Genomic DNA, 25,224 nt, shown 5'->3' on the forward strand with positions numbered 1-25,224 from the left:
GTACCATGGTTGACGTGCCCACGTTGGTGCTATAAGTATTGAGTTTGAGTTTGTTTTGACGCAGTTTGTTGACCAGAAATGGAATGAGCGGGAGAGGGGGGGAAAGCGTAAGCAAATATCCCTGACCAGTTGACCATACAGCATTGCCCTTGGATGGAGGGTGTGGGAACCTGGATGCGAAGTGTTGGCATTTTGCGTTTTCGCTGGTGGCGAATAGATCTATGTCTGGTGTTCCCCTGTGGTGAAAGTATGTTTGAAGTACTTGGGGGGTGACTTTCCCACTCGTGTGTTTGTTGATGATCTCGGCTGAGAACATCTGCTAACTGATTGTGTATCCCTGGAATGTATTGTGCTACAGGGTGAATGTTGTTGTGTATTGCCCAATGCCAAATCCTTTGTGCTAGAAGGCACAGTTGTTGTGAGTGGGTCCCTCCTTGTTTGTTTAGGTAGTACATTGTAGTCATGTTGTCTGTTTTGATGAGAATGTGTTTGTGAATGAGAACAGGTTGAAAGGCTTTGAGTGCTAGAAATTCGGCTAGCAATTCTAAGTGATTTATGTAAAGTTGTTTGTGTTTGTTGTCCCATAGTCCCTGAATGTTGTGATTGTTGAGGTTTGCTCCCCATCCAATCATTGATGCATCTGTTGTAAGTGTGGCTTGAGGCACAGGGTCTTGAAATGGCCGCCCTTTGTTTAAATTTGTGGAATTCCACCACTGAAGCGAGATATATGTTTGGCGATCTATCAACACTAGATCTTGAAGTTGACCATGTGCCTGTGACCATTGTTTTGCAAGGCACTGTTGTCGGCCAACTGGTTTTGAATTCCTGGGATGTATTGCGCTATTAGGTGAATGTGATCGTGACTCGCCCAATGCCAAATGTTCTGTGCTAAGAGACACAGTTGTGATGAGTGTGTGCCTCCCTGTTTGTTTAAGTAATACATTGTTGTCATGTTGTCTGTTTTTACAAGAATGTGTTTGTGGGCTATTAGCGGTTGAAATGCTTTCAACGCTAGAAACACTGCTAGTAGTTCTAGCTGATTTATATGAAGTTGTTTCTGCTGAGTGTCCCATGGTCCCTGGATGCTGTGTTGGTTGAGGTGTGCTCCACACCCTACCATGGAAGCATCTGTTGTGATCACGTATTGAGGCACTGGGTCCTGGAAAGGCCTCCCTTGATTTAAATTTACGTGATTCCACCATTGTAGCGAGGTGTGTGTTTGGCGGTCTATCAACACTAGATCTTGAAGTTGACCCTGTGCTTGTGTCCATTGTGTTGCTAGGCACTGTTGCAAGGGCCGCATGTGTAATCTTGCGTTTGGGACAATGGCTATGCATGAGGACATCATGCCTAGTAGTTTCATCACTAATTTTACCTGATACTTCTGGTTTGGGTGCATGCTTTGTATTACGTTTTGGAATGCTTGTACCCTTTGTGGACTTGGAGTGGCAATCCCTTTTTTGTGTTGATTGTTGCTCCTAAGTATTGTTGTATTTGACACGGCTGTAGGTGCGATTTTTGGTAGTTTAGTGAGAAACCCAGTTTGTGAAGGATTTCTATGACGTATTTTGTGTGTTGAAGACAAGGTTCTTGAATGTTGGTTTTGATTAACCAATCGTCTAGATACGGGAATACGTGTATGTGCTGTCTTCTGATATGTGCAGCTACTACAGCAAGGCATTTTGTAAATACCCTTGGTGCTGTTGTTATCCCGAATGGTAACACTTTGAACTGGTAATGTACTCCTTGGATTACAAACCTTAAGTATTTCCTGTGTGAAGGATGTATGGGTATATGGAAGTACGCATCCTTGAGATCTAAAGTTGACATGTAGTCTTGTTGTTTGAGCAAGGGGATTACGTCTTGAAGTGTCACCATGTGAAAGTGATCTGATTTGATGTAAAGATTTAGTGTTCTGAGATCTAAGATGGTTCTCAGAGTTTTGTCCTTTTTGGGTATTAGAAAATACAGGGAATAAACACCTGTTCCTTTCTGATGGTTGGGTACTAGTTCTATTGCGTCTTTTTGTAACAACGCTTGGACTGCTATTTGTAATAGATCTAAGTGCTGTTTGGACATGATGTGTGTTCTTGAGGGCACATTTGGTGGTAATTGTAGGAATTCTATGCAATAACCATGTTGGATAATGGCTAGGACCCACAAGTCTGATGTTATTTCCTCCCAATTCTGGTAATAATCTGTGAGTCTCCCCCCCACTGGTGTTGTGTTGGGGATTTGTGACCGTGAAGTCACTGTTTAGTTTGAGGGGTCTTTGGGCTTTGGAACTTTCCCCTAGTTTTAGGGAACTGTCCGCCTCTGTATTGTCCCCGAAAGCCTCCTCTTTGATACTGGCCCTGTTTGTGGGTCTAGTTTGTGAGGTTGAGGGTTCTGTGCTTTGGGCCCGAATGTGCCTCTGCTCTGTGGGGAGTAGAGTGCGCCCATGGCCTTGGCCGTATCAGTGTCCTTCTTCAGCTTCTCTATAGCTGTGTCCTCCTCCGGCCCAAACAACTGCTGTCCATTAAAAGGCATATAAAGCACAGCCAGTTGGATCTCCGAATAGTGACCGCTGTATTCACAGTTCTTGCAGCTGTGTCCGCTGCATCCATTGCCGATCATATCTGGTTGTTCGAGATACTTTGGCCCTCTTTCACCACTTGTTGTGCACGCTTTTGGAACTCCTTGGGCAGATGTTCTATAAAGTGCTGCATTTCATCCCAATGAGCTCTGTCATATCTTGACAATAAAGCTTGTGAATTGGCAATGCGCCATTGATTGGCCGCTTGTGCTGCAACTCTCTTTCCCGCTGCATCAAACTTTCGACTTTTTGTCGGGTGGTGGTGCATCTCCAGAGGTGTGTGAATTAGCCCTTTTACGTGCTGCGCCCACTACTGCTGAGTCAGGTGTCAGTTGTGTGATGTACACGGGATCTGTAGGGGGAGGCTTGTACTTTTTCTCCACTCTAGGTGTGATGGCTCTGCCTTTGACGGGTTCTTGAAATACTTGTTACGCGTGTTTCAGCATCCCTGGTAACATTGGGAGACTTTGGTACTGACTTTCTGTCAACGACAAAGTATTAAATAAATAGTCATCCTCAATGGGTTCAGCGTGCAGTGCCACATTGTGAAAAGCCGCTGCTCTGGACACCACCTGCGTGTAGGCAATACTGTCTTCAGGTGGTGATGTCTGATACAGGCGCATCATAGAGATCCCATGCATCTGGGTCACTCTGGCTCATCCCTGTGTGTGTTGAAGATTGCATCATAGGGGGTGTTGCAATTGGTGACAGTTGCGGTGAGTGGTGATGGTTGTGGCGAAGAGTGAGGTGGAGTTACTGCTTTTGCCACTTTTGCTTGTGGTTGTTTTTCTTGGTCTTGGAAAGCAAGTTTCCTTTTCATCCTTATAGGAGGGAGAGTTCTTATTTTACCTGTATCCTTTTGAATATGGAGCCTTCTTTGTGTATAATCTGGCTCCCCTGCTTTTAGCTCTTGTCCAAATGTATGTCCTTGCAGTTGTGCTGAAAGGCCTTGTTCTTCGGAGTAGGAGCTTGTTTTCGGCTCCGAAGCTGGATGTTTCGGTACCGAAACTTTTTCTACAGTCTTTTTCGTCTCCGAAGCCACTTTTTTCGGTTTCGGTGTTCCGATCTCTCGGTGCCGGTATCTCAATGTCGAGTTTGGTCGGAACCAGGGTCTCGGTGTCGAGTAGGTTCTGTGTCGGTATCTCGACCGGAGTCGGATGACTTCGACACATGTGTGCCCTTTTTTCGGTGCCGATGGACGGTCACCGATTTTACGGGTTAAGCCATGGCCTGCCGGCGGTGGCGTCCCCTGGGCCTTCATGATTTTGGTGTGAGTTTTGGCCGGGGCTGTCTTACTCACGGTTTTCGGCGTCTGCTCTGTTTCGGGCTCGTCCGAGTCAGAGTCAGCAATGGAGAAAGTCTCTTCTTCCTCGACGTCGTGGTGTCCTGTCGGCGCCGACGCCATTTGAAGCCTTCCTGCTCTCCGGTCCCGTAGCGTTTTCTTCGACCGAAATGCCTGACAAGCCTCGCAAGTATCCTCTTTGTGTTCGGAGGGACAAACACAAATTACAGACCAGATGTTGATCTGTGTATGGATACTTGTTATGGCATTTGGGGCAGAAGCAGAATGGGGTCCGTTCCATGAGCCTTGAAGACGCATGCGGTCGGGCCGACCAGGCCCCGCCGGGGGGTATAAGCCCTGAAGGGCTACCGGAGCTCTTCTTTAATTCGGTGTCGATCTGCGTTAACTAACCCGATACCGAACGCAAACAATACAGTCGAATTTTCCGAGATTTAACTAACTTTCCGAACCGAAACACGGAGCGAAGAGGAACTTGTCTGAACCCGATGGCGGAAAAAAAACAATCCAAGATGGAGTCGACGCCCATGCGCAATGGAGCCGAAATGGGAGGAGTCCCTCGATCTCGTGACTCGAAAAGACTTCTTTGAAGAAAAACAACTCGTAACACTCTGAGCCCAACACTAGATGGCGGGATATGCACAGCATGTGTATCTGCAGCTACACATGCCATCGAACATATATATACACACACACACACAATTTTCATAAACACTAACAATAATTACATGTACATAATAATACTGTTGGACCTGGCCCTTTTTTCAGGGACAGCCTCAAACTTTTTGCCTCCTTCATTCTAATTTTTCTGACCAGTTTTTGTTGGCTTTAGGGCTCTGGGCACTTTAACACTGCTAACCAGTGCTAAAGTGCGTATGTTCTCTTTGTAAATTGTATTGTCGATTGGTTTATCCCCAACTGGCATTTTTGATTTACTAGTAAGTCCCTAGTAGAGGGCCCTAGAGGTGCCAAGGGCCCGTGAACCAAATGCTACTTGTGGGCCTGCAGCACTTATTGTGCCAACCACATGAGTAGCCCTCTAAACATGTCGCTGAGCTGCCACTGCAGTGTCCGTGTGTGCAGTTTTGCGATGCAGTCTTGCAATGCCAATATGACTTGGCAAGTGTACCAATTTGCCAAGGCCAAACATTCCCTTTGTATACATGTAAGGCACCCCTAAGGTAGGCCCTAGGTAGCCCCAAGGGCAGGGTGCAGAGTACGTTATGGGTAGGACTTGTAGTGGTGTGTTTTTTACATGTCCTAACAGTGAAATACTGCCAAATTCAATTTTCACTGTTGCAAGGCCTCTCTCTCTAATCGGTTAGCATGGGGACTGCCTTTAAATATACTTAAAGTGCAGATTTAAATAAAGAGTTTGGGGTCTCTGAACTCAATTTTAAAATACATCTTTCAGTGAAGTTGGTTTTTAGATTGTTAGTTTGAAAATGCCACTTTTAGAAAGTAGGCATTTTCTTGCTTAAACCATTCTGTGCCTGTTTCTGGATTCCTTGTCTGGGTCAGACTGACAGTTGGACTGTTTGTGAATCTTCTCTAGACAGTGACACAAAAGGAGCAGGGGTGTAGCCTGCATATCCTGATGAGCCATCTGGGCTAGAGTGGAGGGAAGAGTGGTCACTTACACCTGAAAGGACTGTGCATGCACTCACACAATGCAGTCTCCAACCCCCTGGTGTGCGTCTGGAGCCAGGCCTATGCAAGGCAGGATCCTGTAAACAACAGAGACTTTTCTTTAAAGTTGAGCAACTTCAAAGGCAGAAAAGGGTATAAGTATTGGACCCAAAACCCCAAACTTTAGATCACTTCAAGGATTCAAGAGGAACCTCTGCCAGGGGAATAGCTGAAGAGCTTCCACTGCCTGTAACTGTGCTTTGTTGGGCTATCATGCAGTTGCTGCTTCTGCCTGTGAAAGGGGACAAAGACTGGACTTTGTGTGCATTCCTGCTTGAGAGGTATCGCCAAAGGCTTGGACTGAACTTGCCTCAGGGACAGCAAAGGCTTCGCCAACCAGTCTCGGAGTCTGCCTATTGTGGACTCTAGCTTGTTAGAGGGTGCCATTCCAGTTCCTGGGCCACAGAGTGAATTTCTGGTAACAAAATACCTGTGAAACGACATAGGACTCCGCCATGCGACTTCGTAAGGACGCTGCTGCACGGAACCCGTGACGCCGCCTACACCTGAAGCCGTAATCTCGCAGAAGTGCCACGACAATGCATGTCCCGCATCACCAACACCACTGATGTTCCAAGAACTCTCAAGATCGGAGTGTCATAACACTGACCTTTGTGGCACCCGACTCAGTCGCAGCACCTGTTACCCTGTGACGTGATCACAACCCTGTGAGGTTGCCCCACAGCCTCGTGACTTTGGGGCTTTGCCAGAGGTGCCCAGTGTTAGGTTCTGCAGAAGGTAGTCGAAAGTATCTGAGTTCCAACAAAACGTGCGTTGACCGAGTTCATGACATATTAATGGAAGGCTAAAGAAGGATGGCCTCTGCTGGACTACTGTACAAGGCTTGTTGTTCTGGGTGTTTGAGGGATGGATGAATATGGAGTGCATGGGAGTGTGTATGAGTGGCAGGCAGAGTTAGATGGGTGGGGCGATCTATTTGCAGACTTTTGTGCATTGTATCATTATGCATTTGTATTAATTGGTACAGTGTTTTAAACAATGTATGTATGAAAATACACATTTCATAAAATGAAAAAGATTTTCACAAATTGCAAAAAAATAAATCATGTTAAATAAAATGAACACGTAAAGTTTTTATTTGGGACTTCTCACAATAGGATTTAAGTCCATTAAAGTATATAGCACTTCCCACCTAGGGAAGTGCTAGTATTTATTGTTGTATTCCTCCCTTTTCCTCAAATCTAAAGTTCTTGCTTTGGGGGTACACCCTTTTTGCTTTACGAGTTGTACAAGTGTTTTTTTTACCCCAGGTTTTTTTTTGCGTCAATAGCTTGCTGTTATAGTTGGCACCATAAGTGTGACAAGTATGCCCAGATGTGGGTCACATGCTCTCTGTGCCACAGGACTCAAGCTACAACCTACTGACAAGCCCCAAGTATGACAAGACCGCTCTGGGGTTTCTTGGGGTCCCTTCTAAAAGAATCCTTGCCAGGCAGCTCAAGACAGACTGTTCCCCCGCGGAGAAGGGTCAGTAGTGATTTTCATAAAGCAGGCCTTTGTCCACGATGGCATGGAGGACGTAAAAAAGTGGAAATGGAACGCGATCCAAGCAAATGCCAGTAGCTAAGATTAATTCAAGAATTCCATCCATCACCTCGCTGATGCATATTTTACTATTCATGCTTAATGCAGTTGTTACTTGATTGAGATTTAATAAAAGCGTAATGCAAACGGTCCCAGCACAAAGATACACACTCATACTTGACTTATGAAGTCAGTACTATGACAGCATATATAGGCAGTAATTAATTTTATATGTTTTAATTGCTCTGATGGATGCATTCAGTTTGCCACATAACAATCAGTATATACAGGAAACCAATCTAAATTATAAAGCAGCAAGCAGAATGTATACAAGTAACAGGATGCTCATGGTGTTATTGAAAATGGCAGCTGTACACGTATGTTCGCACAGTCAGATGGACCAGGCTGATGGAGCAACGCAAGATGCACAGTTTATAGACATTTTTTTTAAATGGATATTCAAGGGAGACTCCTGAAACGTGTTTGGAACAGCTGACAGACAGACAGAAGCGGTACAAGATACTGCCTCATAAATTATCATTGATCCATTTTTTTCAATGCCTGTTAAGTGTCTGATAATTTCCTGCCACTTGAGTAAATAAAAATTCTAATTGTGAGGTCATTATTTCTTGAAAATTCAACAAATTTTGGTTTATTTGTTTTATGTCTACTGCCCCTTTAATAGATTTCAGTGGCTACATTTAGTTGTTTTTTAGCCTTAAAAGCATTTACCTCAATGAAGAGGTTGGATAGACATTAGGTGTTGATCCTATAAAAAAGGGGTCATGAACAAGCAAGTGGAAAAAGCCAAACCTCTATAGACTTTGAAATCTGTAGTAACTGTGACCACATACTTCCAAACCACTATCTGCAATGATCTGGATGTTTTGTAGCTTGGATGCAGAGGTAGACTTTCGCATACACCAAACTCTTGTGCCATCTGTATTTGCAGATGGTATGATAATTCTTTTTGGAACTGAGAATGCTGCTCTTTCAATAGGTTGGTGGAGTTCTACCACTGCAGACAGAGGTAAGTTTGGCAGTCTAACACTAGATCCTGATGGTGTCCTTGTGACTGAGACCACTGACAAGACATACGTTGTTGTAGCGGTTGCATGTGGTTCTGGCATGAGGCAAGACGGCAAATCAGGTTGCCACCATCCCTGTGTAAGTGTGATTCTCCTGAAAGTAAGAAAGAAGATGCTGGAGACTGTGAATGTGGGCTAGACTGGGGTATGTTAACCCTTGCTCCACAATGAGAACGGCTCCTAGATACTGTTGAATTTGAAGAGGTTGTAGGTGGGATTAGAGAAAGCGGATTGTGAACCCTAATTTGTGAACAAGGTTTACTGTGGTTTGAGGGTGGGATTGATACTGCAGTACTGAGCTGGCTTTGATGAGCCAATCGTCTAGGTAAGGCAGCACATGTATTTTCTGTCTTCTGTGATGTGCTGCGACAACGGTTAGGAACTTGGTAAATACCCTGGGAGCGATTGTGACCTCAAAATGGGCAAACTTTGAATAGATAATGTTTTCCTGCAACCACAAATCTTAGGTATTTGCGGTGTGCAGGGTGGATGGGGATTTGGAAGTAGGAACCCTTCTGATCGAGAACCATCATGCAGTCGCCTAGTTGAAGGAGAGGACTAACATCCTGAGGAGTAACCATGTGAAAGTGTTCTGAGAGAATGTAGTGGTTTAGGGGTCAGAGATCCAGTATGGGTCTGAGTGACCCCTCCGTTTTGGGATGATGAAGTGTAGGGAGTATACTCCTGTTCCCAAATACTGTAATGGGACAGGATCTATGGCCCATTTGAGGAGGAGAAACTGCACTTATTTTAGAAGGGCAAGATTTTTGAGAGAGAATCTGTGTGCGAGGGGCAATGTTTGGAGGTATGGAAGTAAGCGCCAGACAATAAGCATGTTGGATAATAGAGAGTACCCATAGGTCTGATGTTTATTGCATGAGGTAATTATGAAGGCGTACCTCTACCGGTGTGGTATGAGGTTTGGGGAGATGTATATAGTCAGTGTTTTCCTGAGAAGGATGAGCCACGGGAGGTAGCGCTCTTACCCATGCTTCTGAAATTGTTACCTCTATGTCCCTCTAAAAGATCCTCGAGAGAAAGAGGTTGAGGCTGGTTTAGTTTGGGACGTGTTTGGGTCAGAGGGTGCTGATGTTCTATAACCGCCTCTGTATGTTGGGCGATGAAAACAAAACCCATGCGTTTAGGACTGAAGAGCCCCCATGGCCTTTGTGGTGTCTGTTTCTTTCTTAAGTGTGGTGTCAACTTGAGGGCAAAGAGATGCTCCCTGTCAAAGGGTATATTAAGCACCGCTTGTTGAACTTCTGGCTTGAAGCCTGTGTATTTAAGCCATGCATGCCTCCTTTGCTAAATCTGGGAAAGAACAAGCAAAGAGAGTTTTTATTATAGAACGCATAGAGAAGTGAAGATAAAGTACTGTGACAAAATGTGATAAGACTTTTCAGATCCAAAATAGTATTTTTACGCATTCCAACAGATCTCTAATGGGAGATGGCATGATAGACTAGCTAGCCAATAGCACGAGGAGAGAGCAGTGCGGTTCTGGGTGGAGCCAATGCCCCATGCTATTTACATTTTAGTTAACTGGTTACTACAGAATATAGACAGCTGAACTGTCAAGCCAGACCCAAGTCTCAAACAATACTGTACACTGAATCCCTTTTAGATCTTGTTAGAAATTGTGTCTCTAGTTGGCAGAGGTATACACCCTTGTCCAAGTAGGGACCACAATCCTAGTGAGGCTAAATCACAACACAATCCAAATTATCCTTTGCTCACCCTCTTGTAGCTTGGCACAGAGAAGGTAGGCCTAATGTGGAAGGCAATGTGTAAAGTATTTGTGCAAAAACTCATACAGTAACACAGTGAAAACACCACAAAAAGTACCCCACGCCAGTTTAGTAAAATAGATAATATTTATCTGAATAAAATAAGATCAAAACAACAAAAATCCAATATGTATAAGTCGAGATATCACTTTTTAAAGATTTAAATGAGTCTAAATACTTAAGAATCAATGGTTGTATCCGTGTAACACACAGTAACTGGGATGCGTCATAAGTAACGACGCACAGGGGCCGCAGAGGAGATGCATTGAAAAATAAGTTGCTGCGTCGGATTTTCCGGTGTGGCACAGACAAAACGTTCTCTCTTTCTATGCTGCAAGGTGATGGGTCGATTTCCAGGAGAGAAGCTTTGGTTCCTCACTGCAATACAGGGATATTATTGATGCCCAGGGACAATGTGTTGGTAGAAGGAACAGGCGCTGTATTGATACAGTAAGTGATGCGGCGATTTTTCCACTGTGAGGCAGGTGCTGCATCGATTTCCGCAGGTGCTGCGTCGATTTTTCGACACACAGGGATTTCTTCTCTGGGGTAAGTCTTTGTGGTCCTGAGACTTCAGAACCGGAGGCAAGCTCAATCCAAGTCCTTGGAGAGCACTTGTGGGGAAGGCAGAGAGTCCCTCCAGCACAGTCAACAAGCAGGGCAGCAGTCCTCAACAAAGCAGTCCATATGAGTCCTTTCGGCAGCCAGTAAGTCCCTCTGACAAAGTCCTGGTGTTGATCCAGAAGTGTCAGATTTGGTGGGTTAAGAGACCCAGTATGTATACCCAAAAATACCTTTGAAGTGGGGGAAATTTCAAAGAGTGGTTTTGAAGTGCACAAATTCCTCTTTCAGCCCAGTGTGGTCTGCCAGGATCCCTCTGGTGTGTTATCAATCCTTTGTGGAAGGCCAGGCCACTGACCTCTGAAGTGTAAGAGACAGCCCCTCCACCTTTCCTGCCCAGGGAGACCGAGTCAGCATGCATATGAATGCAGATGTGATCGAGTGTCCTGTATTTATGGCTGTCTGGGTGGAATACACAAGGGGAGTTGTCAACCAGCACAGCCCAGGCATGGGTAGGAGACAGGTAGTAAGGCACGGATGGCAGTAAGTGCAGAGAAATGCCCTCTTTCTAAAAGTGGCATTTCTAAAATAGTAATATTAAATCCAGCTTCACCCGTAAGCAGGATTTTCTATTACAATTCTGGCCATACTAAACATGACAGGGTGACTCATTTCAGAGCTACCACTTAAAAGTATATAAGGGCAGTTCTAATGCAGGCCTATGATAGGAGCAAGCCTCACAGCAGTGGAAAACAAATTTGTGAGTTTTCCACTACCAGGACATGTTAAACACATACGTGCATGTCGGGCCCTTTAATTAAATAGCACCCTGCCCTATGGGCTATCCTGGGCCTACCTTAGGGGTGACATATGTAGAAAAAGGGGAGTTTAAGGCTCGCAAGTAGTTTTAAATCCCAAGTCGAAGTGGCAATTAAACTGCCCACACAGGCCCTGCAGTGACAGCCCTAAGACAAGGTTAAGGAGTTACTTATGTTGGTGGCACAACCAGCGCTGCAGGCCCACTAGTAGCATTTAATTTTCAGGTCCTGGGCACCTCTAGTGCACATTTACTAGGGACTTGCAAGTAAATTAAATATGTCAATTGGGTAGGAACCAATGTTACCATGTTTGGGGGGGGGTGGGGGGGCACATGCACTTTAGCACTGGTTAGCAGTGGTAAAGTGTGCAGAGTCCTAAAACCAGCAAAATCAGTCAGACAAATGGTGGGAGAAAGGAAAAAAGTTGGGAGATGACCACCCTAGGCTTTCAGGTCTAACAGATCTGTTAACTGTTTTGTTTAAAATAATCTGTAGCCTTCCGATTAGTGTACAGGTAACACAACATAAGTTAGTACACTTTTAGTCCAGTCTAGGCAAAGTTATGACTCTGAACAATGAAACGCTCCAAGGTGTATTTGAAATGGGTTTAAGTTCTCAAAAGGACTAAGGAATTGAACAAACGGTACTCTTTGCATCTTAAAATGTGTCTGATTAACAACCATCACATTTCTATCACTGTGATTGGCTCTAAAGATAACAAACTAAAGGAAAACAAAGAAGGAGGAGGTTATAGGTAGCTTTATCTAAGTTTTGTAACCAACTGGAGGACAGCAACCGGCATCATCGATGTACTGATGGTACTGGGAGCATGATTAAACCCTCTCTGAAGTCGAACTAGCAGCCTGGCACTTGGGTAAATATATCATCACAAAGAAACCACAGAAAGTAGCATACAATCAGATGAGCAATAAAGGGTAAAGAATTGAGGTTCAGTGAACTTCAAAAGTTTAAAAACTAACAGTGCCGTCCCTTCATGCTTTACTAATAGATGTTTAAAGTAATTGTAGAACTACGTAAGTCATATGGCTTTGCAATTAAATGCAGGATGATGACCATTCTCAAAGGTCTAACAAACAGACGTATAGGAGCTGTTTAATCTATGCGGGAAGCAAAGAAATTCAAATATCTGAAAATAGGTCAAGAGCAGACTGACCAGAGGACACTGATGGTGTGTACCCAACCTGAATGAGGAAAGGCATCAGGAATCGGAGGACAGGAAACTTTGTGAATTAAAAACCTAAACATTTAATTATTAGAAACTGCCATAAAAGAACCTGAACATCTACACAATGCTCTTCTGAAGCATGCTCTGACCAAACTGAATCTTTATTCTGACATAAATGTCCAACACCTGCAGTTCACATAGCTTTCTTTAAACACCATAACCCTAGATATGTGCCTCTGACTTCAAGAGCATGAATGAATTCCAGGGGAGTAAAATACCCAAACCGTGCTTCACTCCAGAAAACAGAAAACAGAAAACATAGTTAAAAACAGAAGCTTTATTGATGAGATTATTAGGTTATGGTCCCTGGGCATACTACTGCTTGTGTCAGAGGCAGAGCCATAGAGGTCCAAGACTTTACACAGTAATAGGGAAACAATAACATAAGCATTTAGGAAAAAGGGCAGGAACTATGATGTACATTGATAATTAAGGATTTTAGCATAATATGTCAGTCTATACCACAAAGACTGCTTTGGTGTCTGTAAATCTGCAAAAATAAAAATAAAAAAAATGCAGACCACCCACTTAAATTGAAGAAAAAAAAATGGTCCTACATTTGAAAGGCTGCTAGTAATAGTCCGCCATAACCAACAATACCCTGCAAGGCATTCTCAGTTGCGGCAACTTTCGTAAACACTTGATAAAATCCCACATTGCCTCCCTCATCCATGATGTAGGGCATTGCAAAATCATTAAGCAGATAAGCTAGCAGACAAGTTGTAAGAGTCACAAAAAGCTACCTGAATTGTACCACTAAATGGTTCTCTCTTATGGCCAGTTATAGAAATTACCTGTTCAGAGAAATGTTTGGATGCACAGCTACTCCGAAACATAGCAAAACGATAAAGTCAACCAACATACTTATGTTTTGATTTCGATTTCATAAGCACAAATTAGCATATATAAAAGACATATAGAAAGGAAAAATATTTTACAACAAAGCATGTGGTAAAAAGATGTGTTGACTCAAAACTCCACAGTTGAAGACAACCATTAAAGAAACCCCCATAAGAGAAACTAGTAACAAATCATTCTAAATTACACATTGCACATAAAACGGAATGAAAGGTATAACATGTTTTAATTCATAAGATAACGGCCTATTACTGCAGTTTTACATTTCAGTCGGGTCCTGTTGGTTTTCACTGGCAAATGAAATTGGGTACAATCATCAGCTTCAAAGCATATGGCCTTGACAGTAGGCCTGGGAGAGATTTGTATTAAACTGGAGTAACTGGAATAATTATGCGTTACTCTTTTGATGCAAAGTTACCTAAAATTATGAGATAACACCTGTTTGTGTAATGAGTTATTTGTAATATAAATCCTATCACATGAACAAGAAATTTAGCTAGCTTGAGTGGCACGGCTGTTGCTATTCATGTTCTGATGCATTCAGAGCTATTTCTTGGCGCAAAATGAGTATTTGGGTTCACTTTGGATGCAAGGGTGCATTTTGATAATAGTGCTAAATGCTAAATTACGCTCAAGTAAATCTGTGCAATTTCACGCAATTACGCTACAACAACTTACATGAGTTCAGCCCACACCTACTGGACAGGTCTCACTCAATGATGATCTTATGATCAGATATTCCCTTCTGAGATCATTGTTCTTCATAACGCTCTTCTTTCCAAACCCCCAAATAACCTCCTCTTAGAGGTCGTGGTCCCCAAATCTTGTCCCTCCCATTTTCATCCACCACAGTGCTTGTGCCTTGACCTTTCAGGTACTCATTGCTGAAGTCAATATCACAGCAACTACAGAGCACATAATGCAAATACTCTTCAGTACAGATAAGACTGACATCACAACTAGCAAACTGATTGGGTAAAGGGGCTTTTTTACCAAAGAAGGTAAGGACTAAAGTAGAAAATGTCTAATTTAAATCAACCATGCATGGTGCTTGAAGGTTCATCTTAAATCTATGACTTACGACACATACTGAAACAAAGCACTAAAAGAAAAACCAAAATGAATATGTGGTGGTTCCCTTTAGACTTGCATCAAAAAAGGTGGCATATGAATAGTTTTGCATAACTTATTGACACTGCAGGGGGAAGATGTGACGTGAAATCTGGCCCAGCCACCTAACCTGGCTTTTGATAACTAATGCTGTATTAAGCTTGAAATGAACAGATCATACTTGTTGTCTCAAATTAGCTGCACATTGGCAAACTATGCATACACAATATCAAATGTATAGAAATGTGCTACAAACTATTTTGTTATGATTTTGCTGAGATTGTCTTCAATGTAAAAGCTGAAGAAATCGAATTATAATTCCAATCTGTATTGATCATTTTGAGGTGAACAGCTAAAATAATGGTGCATCAAATCAACTCCACCATATTGAGAGAAGCAATGCAATCTCAAAAGTGCAGTCGAATGAAGAGAATTGTCATATACAACATATCTAGCACAGAGTTTCTTTTCTCTACTAGAGTGAGTATTTATGGCGCCTTCAAGTACAGTTCCCTTTACCTAATCCTGCATTGCTAACAACCACCACTGATAGGGATTCCAGAAAGTTCCTTGGTAATGCCTCCTGAGGTTTTGACACCTATTGTAATATCATTCAATTGATGGCCTTGTTGAGAAGACAACCCTTTCTTAATTTTTACTAAATTAACTATTTCATGAGCGTATTCTTAAAATAAAGTGGCTGGCTTTGAGCTGTTTTTACCCTACTAAACCTTCTGCGGCATATCTTTCCTTCTCACGCTTTGTTAACTTGTATCAAGTACTGAAAAAACCCCTGCCATTCCAAATACAAAAAAATGTCCCTCGACTACAGCACTGTTGGCAATGAACATTGCTAACATGATTACTTACACATTTATCAATATTCTTGGTCTTTAATGCACAAGTTCACATAAGTATGTGACTATTTAAAATGCATGTACATGATTCACTAACTACATCAGAAGGTCACAGTGCAACTTATTTCTCAAACCATATGAATGAGAGGTAGGTGACAAAAGTAATAGGTTCTCTAGAGAAACATTTAAAATTCCATGCCACTTTTAGTACTTTTTAGAAGGAACTGTTTGCCAGCAACTTCTAGATCTTTGAGGATTCTAGGTTTACAACAGACAGCGTTAAGCAGATAATGCCTTTCGCCGACACGCAGCATGGGGAATGAGTGACCACTTAATATACAAAAGAATCCTTCACATTACTGGATTGAGGCATGTCTGATTTTTGCACTTAAAATCTCTGCAATTCCCAGTCATTGGTAAGTGCTAATTGGTGGAGGAGTATGACTAGTTAAGACAGAAACTGAACCAGTGTTATATAGGTGATAACCAACTAGAGAATGCCCGGCACAATCTTGGAGATGTTTTGTGTCCAATCTTGTTCTTTCAAGTGATATCCAAGACTAGATTATGGAAACCACAAGAAAATAGCTTAACAACTAAGAGGGCTCGGACTATACACTTGGCATATAATAGAGAACTTTGAAGTATTATACAGCTGTATACTTACGAATGGAGCCCATGGACACCTCCTTCCACCTGGGCTGACATGGTCCGCTTTTCTAACTTCAACTCTCCGGAGTACATCATGGAGCTGCAGGAAAGCAACCAGCAGTGTTAATATGCTTTATATAGTTGTTAGTCACACACCTCCCACTTCAGTCCGCCCATCTATACATCACCACCACATAAACATGCACGCAATGTAACCCAGACACAGAATACTCCAAAACCTGGCCATGTACAAATTCTCCACAAATGCACAGTGAATATAAAAACTCTAGAATTCTAGAATACATACCGAAATAGTAATCACTTGAGGCTTGGTTACAAGACAGCAATACATTTGCCTGAATTTTCAAGCCACAATGTCATGAAGTTCTCATAGCACATTGTCATGTACATTGCCCTTTCTAAGAACTAAAAAAATATGGAACACAAACAGGTGAATGCCGCTGCAGTTCATTTGCAAATGCTCTGTGGGAGAGCTAGAGTTTTAGAATCTTTCTAAATTGATGAGGCTGGGAAAAAGTTCTACAAATTGAGGCCTTATATGGATTACCAACATCTCACTGAGGATTGTTTTTGCCTGGTTGGCTAAGTCGAGTGCCAGTCGAAGAAAGAGTGTGGGAGCACACTCGAGTATGAGAATGAGCTTTTTGGGTAAAGTAGGTGTAGGAAGTTGGCTCTGTATGCACTATTTCAAAGTAAGGAATAGTATGCACAGAGTCCAAGGGTTCCCCTTAGAGGTAAAATAGTGGTAAAAATAGATAATACTAATGCTCTATTTTGTGGTAGTGTGGTCGAGCAGTAGGCTTATCCAAGGAGTAGTGTTAAGCATTTGTTGCACATACACATAGACAATAAATGAGGTACACACACTCAGAGACAAATCCAGCCAATAGGTTTTTGTATAGAAAAATATATTTTCTTAGTTTATTTTAAGAACCACAGGTTCAAATTCTACATGTAATATCTCATTCGAAAGGTATTGCAGGTAAGTACTTTAGGAACTTCGAATCATCAAAATTGCATGTATACTTTTCAAGTTATTCACAAATAGCTGTTTTAAAAGTGGACACTTAGTGCAATTTTCACAGTTCCTAGGGGAGGTAAGTATTTGTTAGGTTAACCAGGTAAGTAAGACACTTACAGGGCTTAGTTCTTGGTCCAAGGTAGCCCACCGTTGGGGGTTCAGAGCAACCCCAAAGTCACCACACCAGCAGCTCAGGGCCGGTCAGGTGCAGAGTTCAAAGTGGTGCCCAAAACGCATAGGCTAGAATGGAGAGAAGGGGGTGCCCCGGTTCCGGTCTGCTTGCAGGTAAGTACCCGCGTCTTCGGAGGGCAGACCAGGGGGGTTTTGTAGGGCACCGGGGGGGACACAAGTCCACACAGAAATTTCACCCTCAGCGGCGCGGGGGCGGCCGGGTGCAGTGTAGAAACAAGCGTCGGGTTCGCAATGTTAGTCTATGAGAGATCTCGGGATCTCTTCAGCGCTGCAGGCAGGCAAGGGGGGGGTTCCTCGGGGAAACCTCCACTTGGGCAAGGGAGAGGGACTCCTGGGGGTCACTTCTCCAGTGAAAGTCCGGTCCTTCAGGTCCTGGGGGCTGCGGGTGCAGGGTCTCTCCCAGGCGTCGGGACTTTAGGTTCAAAGAGTCGCGGTCAGGGGAAGCCTCGGGATTCCCTCTGCAGGCGGCGCTGTGGGGGCTCAGGGGGGACAGGTTTTGGTACTCACAGTATCAGAGTAGTCCTGGGGTCCCTCCGGAGGTGTTGGATCGCCACCAGCCGAGTCGGGGTCGCCGGGTGCAGTGTTGCAAGTCTCACGCTTCTTGCGGGGAGCTTGCAGGGTTCTTTAAAGCTGCTGGAAACAGAGTCGCAGCCTTTCTTGGAGCAGGTCCGCTGTCCTCGGGAGTTTCTTGTCTTTTCGAAGCAGGGGCAGTCCTCAGAGGATGTCGAGGTCGCTGGTCCCTTTGGAAGGCGTCGCTGGAGCAGGATCTTTGGAAGGCAGGAGACAGGCCGGTGAGTTTCTGGAGCCAAGGCAGTTGTCGTCTTCTGGTCTTCCGCTGCAGGGGTTTTCAGCTGGGCAGTCCTTCTTCTTGTAGTTGCAGGAATCTAATTTTCTAGGGTTCAGGGTAGCCCTTAAAAACTAAATTTAAGGGCGTGTTTAGGTCTGGGGGGTTAGTAGCCAATGGCTACTAGCCCTGAGGGTGGGTACACCCTCTTTGTGCCTCCTCCCAAGGGGAGGGGGTCACAATCCTAACCCTATTGGGGGAATCCTCCATCTGCAAGATGGAGGATTTCTAAAAGTTAGAGTCACTTCAGCTCAGGACACCTTAGGGGCTGTCCTGACTGGCCAGTGACTCCTCCTTGTTTTTCTCATTATTTTCTCCGGCCTTGCCGCCAAAAGTGGGGCCTGGCCGGAGGGGGCGGGCAACTCCACTAGCTGGAGTGTCCTGCTGGGTTGGCACAAAGGAGGTGAGCCTTTGAGGCTCACCGCCAGGTGTGACAATTCCTGCCTGGGGGAGGTGTTAGCATCTCCACCCAGTGCAGGCTTTGTTACTGGCCTCAGAGTGACAAAGGCACTCTCCCCATGGGGCCAGCAACATGTCTCGGTTTGTGGCAGGCTGCTAAAACTAGTCAGCCTACACAGATAGTCGGTTAAGTTTCAGGGGGCACCTCTAAGGTGCCCTCTGTGGTGTATTTTACAATAAAATGTACACTGGCATCAGTGTGCATTTATTGTGCTGAGAAGTTTGATACCAAACTTCCCAGTTTTCAGTGTAGCCATTATGGTGCTGTGGAGTTCGTGTAAAACAGACTCCCAGACCATATACTCTTATGGCTACCCTGCACTTACAATGTCTAAGGTTTTGTTTAGACACCGTAGGGGTACCATGCTCATGCACTGGTACCCTCACCTATGGTATAGTGCACCCTGCCTTAGGGCTGTAAGGCCTGCTAGAGGGGTGTCTTACCTATACTGCATAGGCAGTGAGAGGCTGGCATGGCACCCTGAGGGGAGTGCCATGTCGACTTACTCGTTTTGTCCTCACTAGCACACACAAGCTGGCAAGCAGTGTGTCTGTGCTGAGTGAGAGGTCTCCAGGGTGGCATAAGACATGCTGCAGCCCTTAGAGACCTTCCTTGGCATCAGGGCCCTTGGTACTAGAAGTACCAGTTACAAGGGACTTATCTGGATGCCAGGGTCTGCCAATTGTGGATACAAAAGTACAGGTTAGGGAAAGAACACTGGTGCTGGGGCCTGGTTAGCAGGCCTCAGCACACTTTCAATTGTAAACATAGCATCAGCAAAGGCAAAAAGTCAGGGGGCAACCATGCCAAGGAGGCATTTCCTTACAGTAGGCATATGGTGGTTTAGTGAACACTAATGCTTATTCCGATGTCTGTGGAAAAGTCCATTGTTCGACAGTTCTTTCTCTGATCAATGATGCACTTGAATTAGGGTATACAATGGGAACCAGTGGTTGCTGTATGTTTTCTAGTATGTTCATAATCATTATTGTCTGCACTGTGAAAGGTCCCAAGACATGACAGTTAGCTATTTCAGTCCAAAAATGATTATTTACTTCAGAAGTGGAAAATCAGACCATGATCTTCTGTAATAATCTCAAAATGGAAAATCCCAATGGAATCACATATTTGATTTGTGTTTCTAGACCTGGAAGATTGTGTCAGTTCTCTTGAATTCTTACGAGGCCCACCCATATACAATTGCCTCTGAGAGCACTTAATTTCTATAAAACCCTGCAAGTGTACAATGCTATTCTCTAACAGACTCACTCAGATATAAGTTTGTTTTATTTGAATCTAGGAAATATAACAATGCTGAAGAACTTTGATGAAGGCAAGTAACTCTCTTCCCCAGCACTGGGCCCATCAGAGATGTAAACGTAGAAATAGAGCGGCAAGCAACATTCATTACAAAACGTGTGAGGGTAGGGCAACATTTGTACTACAATACATTCCTCAGCACCACCTGTCAACAACCATTTCTGCTCAGGCAGTGGTTACCATGCAACTGTGCTCAAATACATTCATGAGTTAACCTTGTGCAGCTTCTGCAAAATTTCCTTTGTGGCGTCAGCAGTTATTCTGTCAAACAGTGCTATTTTGGCTTTGTGGTAACTTTATATAGGTAACTGTGGGAAAGAGAATTGGTGTGTGGCGTGGTTGGGATAATAAGGTAACAGTCTCTAGCGCATCTAGTTAGGTACTTTAATAAAACCTTTAGCTCAGTCCTGGGTAGCTGTGGTAACAAGCAGCCAGGCTTAATCAAAGGCACAAATGTAAAAAACTTTTTAAGAAGTACTGAAGCAGTCCATAAGTAAGAAGCATGCCACAATACAAATACAACACCAATTTATACAAATAGAGTATATATGTAGCTTTAAATAGACACCAAAATTACCAATATCTATAAGGGTACCCAGAGATAAGATCTTTTAAAGTTAAAATAAAACACTGTACTTCACTCTTGAGAATGCAATCAATCATTGCAAGTAGCTCAGCAGTTTTAAGCCAATAGGTTAGAACAGCCACTAAAACACTCCTGGACAGCCACAAAGGATTGGGAGCCCGTCACAAGGACCAATCATGTCCAGAGTGACTATTACCTGTTGGGTCCAACATTCTCGGGATCCTTACTGTATCTTAATCCTTAAACAAAAGTTCCTGTGTGTGGTCGCCATATTCAGATTCCTTTTTTCCTCCTTCCTTTTCTTTTCTTCCTTTTCCCCCCTCCACCTGTTTACTTCATGGCCCATTTCTAGGGAGGTGGTTTGGTCGCATGTGAATCAAGAAAACTCTTCAACCTGCAAAACTACTTCTACAGATAAGGAATCATTTCGTTTTCCAGCATAAATCCTTTTCAGGATTCACATGCTGTGCATTAGTATATGCTGCAGTATCCCCCTTCCTTGGGATGAAATGTGGATGAATTGGCAAATAGGTCTTGTAGTACCTTCTAACCCACCTGTGCTTCCTTGTTCATCTGAGTGGTGTTTTGCAAAGGTGTGTGGCGATATCCATGTTGTGCAGTGCACAAAATGGGCCCTTTTGCTAGGATCGCTAGTGTTGCGCCCTTCTTTCAGGTTGAGTGCACTCCGGCTCACGTAGGAAAGTGTTTTACATCCTCTGCATAATAAGTTTGGATGGTATCAACAATCCATCTAGCAATGGTTGCCTTAGACACTGGTGATCCCTTGATTGCTTTGGCAAATTATACAAAAAGATGGTTTCCCTTGCAAAATGTTTTGCTTTCCTGTAGGTAGTACAGGAAAACCCTTTGAATATCCAAAGTGTGTAGGGCCCTTTCGGCTTGTGTTTTTGGCTCCTTAAGAGAGCAGGTAATAGCATGCTCTGATTAACATGGAACTGTCACTACCTTTGGTAGGAAGTTTGGATTAGTTCTAAGGACCACCTTGTCCTTGTGTATTTGCAAGTATTTGCAAGTATGGCTCCTGGACTGTCAGTGCTTGTAATTCGCAAACTCTGCATAGCGAGGTGATTGCTATAAGAGGGTGATTTGAGGGATGAGCTACTTTAGATTCGATTGGTGCATGGGTTCAAATGGTTCTGTCATTAGCTGTGTTACCAACGTGTTAGCACCCTTTTTGATCGCACTAGGAATCTCTTTACTGCTGTGGATATAAAGAGGCTTGTTCCCAATGTACCGTTCATGTAGGCCATTATTGTTGCTAAATGTACCTTCAGGGATGCATAAGTAAGACCGCTGTCTTGCAGGTGGGTGGGGTATATAAACACTGTCTTGATGCGCCCTTGAGTCCATTCTATTGTTTGTGCACCAATGAATGTACCTTTTCCATTTATGTGTGTAGCATTTTCGTGTGCTTGTTTTCCTTGCTTCCCTCAGGCTTTCCATTATCCTTTAAGGGAGATGTAGATGAACGAATTCTAAGTATTCGTAAGCCAAGCTGCTAGATTGAGCGTGGCTGGCTCTGGGTGGTATATTTCTCCATGTTGAATTGTCAGTAGGTCTTTTACTGGCTTCAGTGTGATCAATTGTCTCCTGGACATTTCCAGTAGATCTGAGTACTATGTCTACTTTGCCTCAATTGACTGGCCTTCTCCAGCACCCTGTGGACCAATTTATTGACAAGACATTCCCTTTTCACTGGTGTGAGGAAAACTGGAAGCGAAGTGTTGGAATTTTGCATTTGTAGTTGTGGTGAACAAGTCTGTGTTTGGTGTGCCCCAAATGTTAAAGATCCTTTGGATGACCTCTTGTTTTATCAACCGCTTGTGTGAGATAGTTTCCTGTCTGCTTCTGTGTTGAGTTCACCTGGTAGGCAAATTGATTGTAGAGTTATTTACAATTGTATTACCAAGTGCCAAATGTCTTGGGTTAGCCTTTATAGGGTGAGGGATTTTATGCCCCTGTGTTTGTTGAAGCAGAACATGGTGGTTGTATTGTCCGTTTGTATCTAAACCGTTCTGGAAGGCCTTCAAGGCAAGGAAGACTGTTTTCAACTCAAGGTAATTGATTTGTTTCACTGCATCTGTGTCGTTCCATAGGCCACTTACTTTCAGGGGCTTTGTGGGATGCATCCGTCGTTAATGGTCACAGTTGGTGCTGGTGTCTTGAAAGGTCTCATTATGATTATGTTTGTTGGATTCCACAATTGTATCACCCTCTGTACCTTTGCTGTAACAACTATTATATCCTCCCAGATCTCTGTGGCTTGTAACCATTTGTTGCAGATCCATTCCTGTATGGGTCGCATGCGCAATCTTGGGTGCATGTGCGGTCAATGGGATGCATGATGCCATCATGCCCATGAGCTTCATGCAGTCCTCACTGTCAGAGAACTGACCCTTCTGGTACAGACAAGTCTGTTTCTCGATGGCCTCTATTCTCTACTGAACCTGATACACTCTTGCTTTCTGGGAGTTCAGTGTGGCTCCTTTACTTGCTCTGGTTGAGGTGACAACATTTTCTGGTTTATTGTGAAACCCAGGAGTTATGTGCGCATGACTGCCTATATGACCCTTTTGCATGTGTTCCTGGATTTTGCTCAGCCAATCATCTAGGTATGGGTAGACATGGATTCCTTGTCTTCTTAAGTGTGCCGCTACTGTAGAGAGGACCTTGGTGAAAACATGTGACGCAGATTTTATGCCAAAGGGTAACACTCTGGTAGTGTCTTTTGTCTAATACAAACCAGAGATATTTCTTGTGGCTTTGGTTCATGGGGATATGTAGGTATGCATCTTTTAGATCTAATGTGGCCATGTAATCTCCTTCTTGCCGCAGTGGGATTACCTCTTACAATATTGTCATTTTGAACTGTTGTGTTTGAATGAATTTGTTTATAAACCCGAGGTCCAGGATTGGTTTTAAGGTTAGATCTTGTTTTGACACTAGAAAATATGGTGAGTAGCTCCCAGTGTTTTTCTCCTGTGTTGGCATGTGTTTTATGGCTCTTTTTAAAAGTAGTTATTGGACCACATTTCTGAGTTGTTTCAGTTCCTCTTCTTTGTAGGACTTCACCTTTTGTGGTCTTTGTGGATGTTGTGTGGTTAGTTCAATGCAGTATCCATAACAGATCGTATTCAGGATCCATTTGTATTGAAAATGTCACATACCCAGTGTACATCTGTTCGTGGCATTAGTCGCTGCAGATTCACATGTTTAGCACAGTCCGCTGCCTGGTGTTGGGCTCGGAGTATTACAAGTTGTTTTTCTTCGAAGAAGTCTTTTTTGGTCACGGGACCGAAGGACTCCTCCCTCTTCGGCTCCATTGCGCATGGGCGTCGACTCCATCTTAGATTGTTTTCCCCGCAGAGGGTGAGGCTGGAGTTGTTTGCTATAAATAGTGCCCATGCAATGGAGTGAATACGTATGTACATAAAAAGTTTCTAATAATTATTTACAAATGTACAAATGTTTAAGATTTACTTCTAAACGGCTACAGGCTTCCCGGGGAGGCGGGAGGGCACATGTGAATCTGCAGCGACTAATCCCACGAACAGATGTACACTGGGTATGTGACATTTTCAGTTCGATGGCATATGTTGCTGCAGATACACATGTTTAGCATAGACTATAAAGCAGTTACCTCCCCTAAAAGCGGTGGTTTAGCCTGTAGGAGTTGAAGTAGTTTGGAATAATGTTCTTAGTACAGCTTGGCCCACTGTAGCTTGTTGTGCATTTAGTACATCTACACAGTAGTGTTTAGTAAATGTATGAGGCGTAGACCAGGTTGCAGCCTTACATATTTCGCTCATAGGAATGTTTCCTAGAAAGGCCATTGTAGCACCTTTCTTTCTGGTTGAGTGTGCCTTTGGTGTAATAGGCAATTCTCTCTTGGCTTTAAGATAGCATGTTTGAATACATCTGACTATCCATCTAGCAATGCCTTGTTTAGAGATTGGATTTCCTATGTGTGGTTTTTGAAAAGCTATGAACAGTTGTTTTGTTTTCCTGATTAGCTTTGTTCTGTGAATGTAGTACATTAGTGCTCTTTTGATGTCTAATGTATGTAGTGCCCTTTCAGCCACGGAATCTGGCTGTGGGAAGAACACTGGTAATTCTACTGTTTGATTTAAATGGAATGGTGAGATTACTTTTGGTAGAAATTTTGGATTTGTTCTTAGAACTATTTTATTTTTGTGTATTTGAATAAATGGTTCTTGTATGGTAAATGCCTGTATTTCACTTACTCTTCTGAGGGATGTGATTGCAATGAGAAATGCGACTTTCCACGTTAGATATTGCATTTCACAGGAATGCATGGGTTCAAAAGGTGGACCCATGAGTCTTGTTAAGACGATGTTAAGGTTCCATGAAGGAACTGGTGGTGTTCTTGGTGGTATAATTCTTTTTAGCCCTTCCATGAATGCTTTAATAACTGGTATTCTAAATAGAGACAATGAATGAGTAGTTTGTAGGTAAGCAGATATTGCTGCGAGGTGTATTTTTATAGATGAAAAAGCGAGGTTTGCTTTTTGCAAATGTAGTAAGTATCCCACTATGTCCTTTGTAGAGGCATGCAATGGTTGGATTTGATTGGTATGGCAGTAGCAAACAAATCTTTTCCACTTAGATGCATAGCAGTGTCTAGTGGAAGCTTTTCTAGCTTGTTTTATGACC

General features: G+C 43.4%; 1 protein-coding gene across 4 annotated transcripts in view; it reads right to left on the reverse strand.

Moving 5' to 3' along the window:
• IMPDH1 (inosine monophosphate dehydrogenase 1) overlaps positions 1-25,224 on the reverse strand; it is a 357,871-nt gene that overhangs the window by 24,862 nt on the left and 307,785 nt on the right. For all 4 annotated transcript variants that reach the window (XM_069229367.1, XM_069229368.1, XM_069229371.1 and 1 more), the window contains exon 14: positions 16,102-16,185. In XM_069229367.1, the coding sequence (XP_069085468.1) occupies positions 16,102-16,185 (84 nt within the window). The remainder of the gene's footprint in view (positions 1-16,101; positions 16,186-25,224) is intronic.

The sequence above is a fragment of the Pleurodeles waltl genome, chromosome 4_1 (assembly GCF_031143425.1).
Source record: "Pleurodeles waltl isolate 20211129_DDA chromosome 4_1, aPleWal1.hap1.20221129, whole genome shotgun sequence".
Classification (NCBI taxonomy): Eukaryota; Metazoa; Chordata; class Amphibia; order Caudata; family Salamandridae; genus Pleurodeles; species Pleurodeles waltl.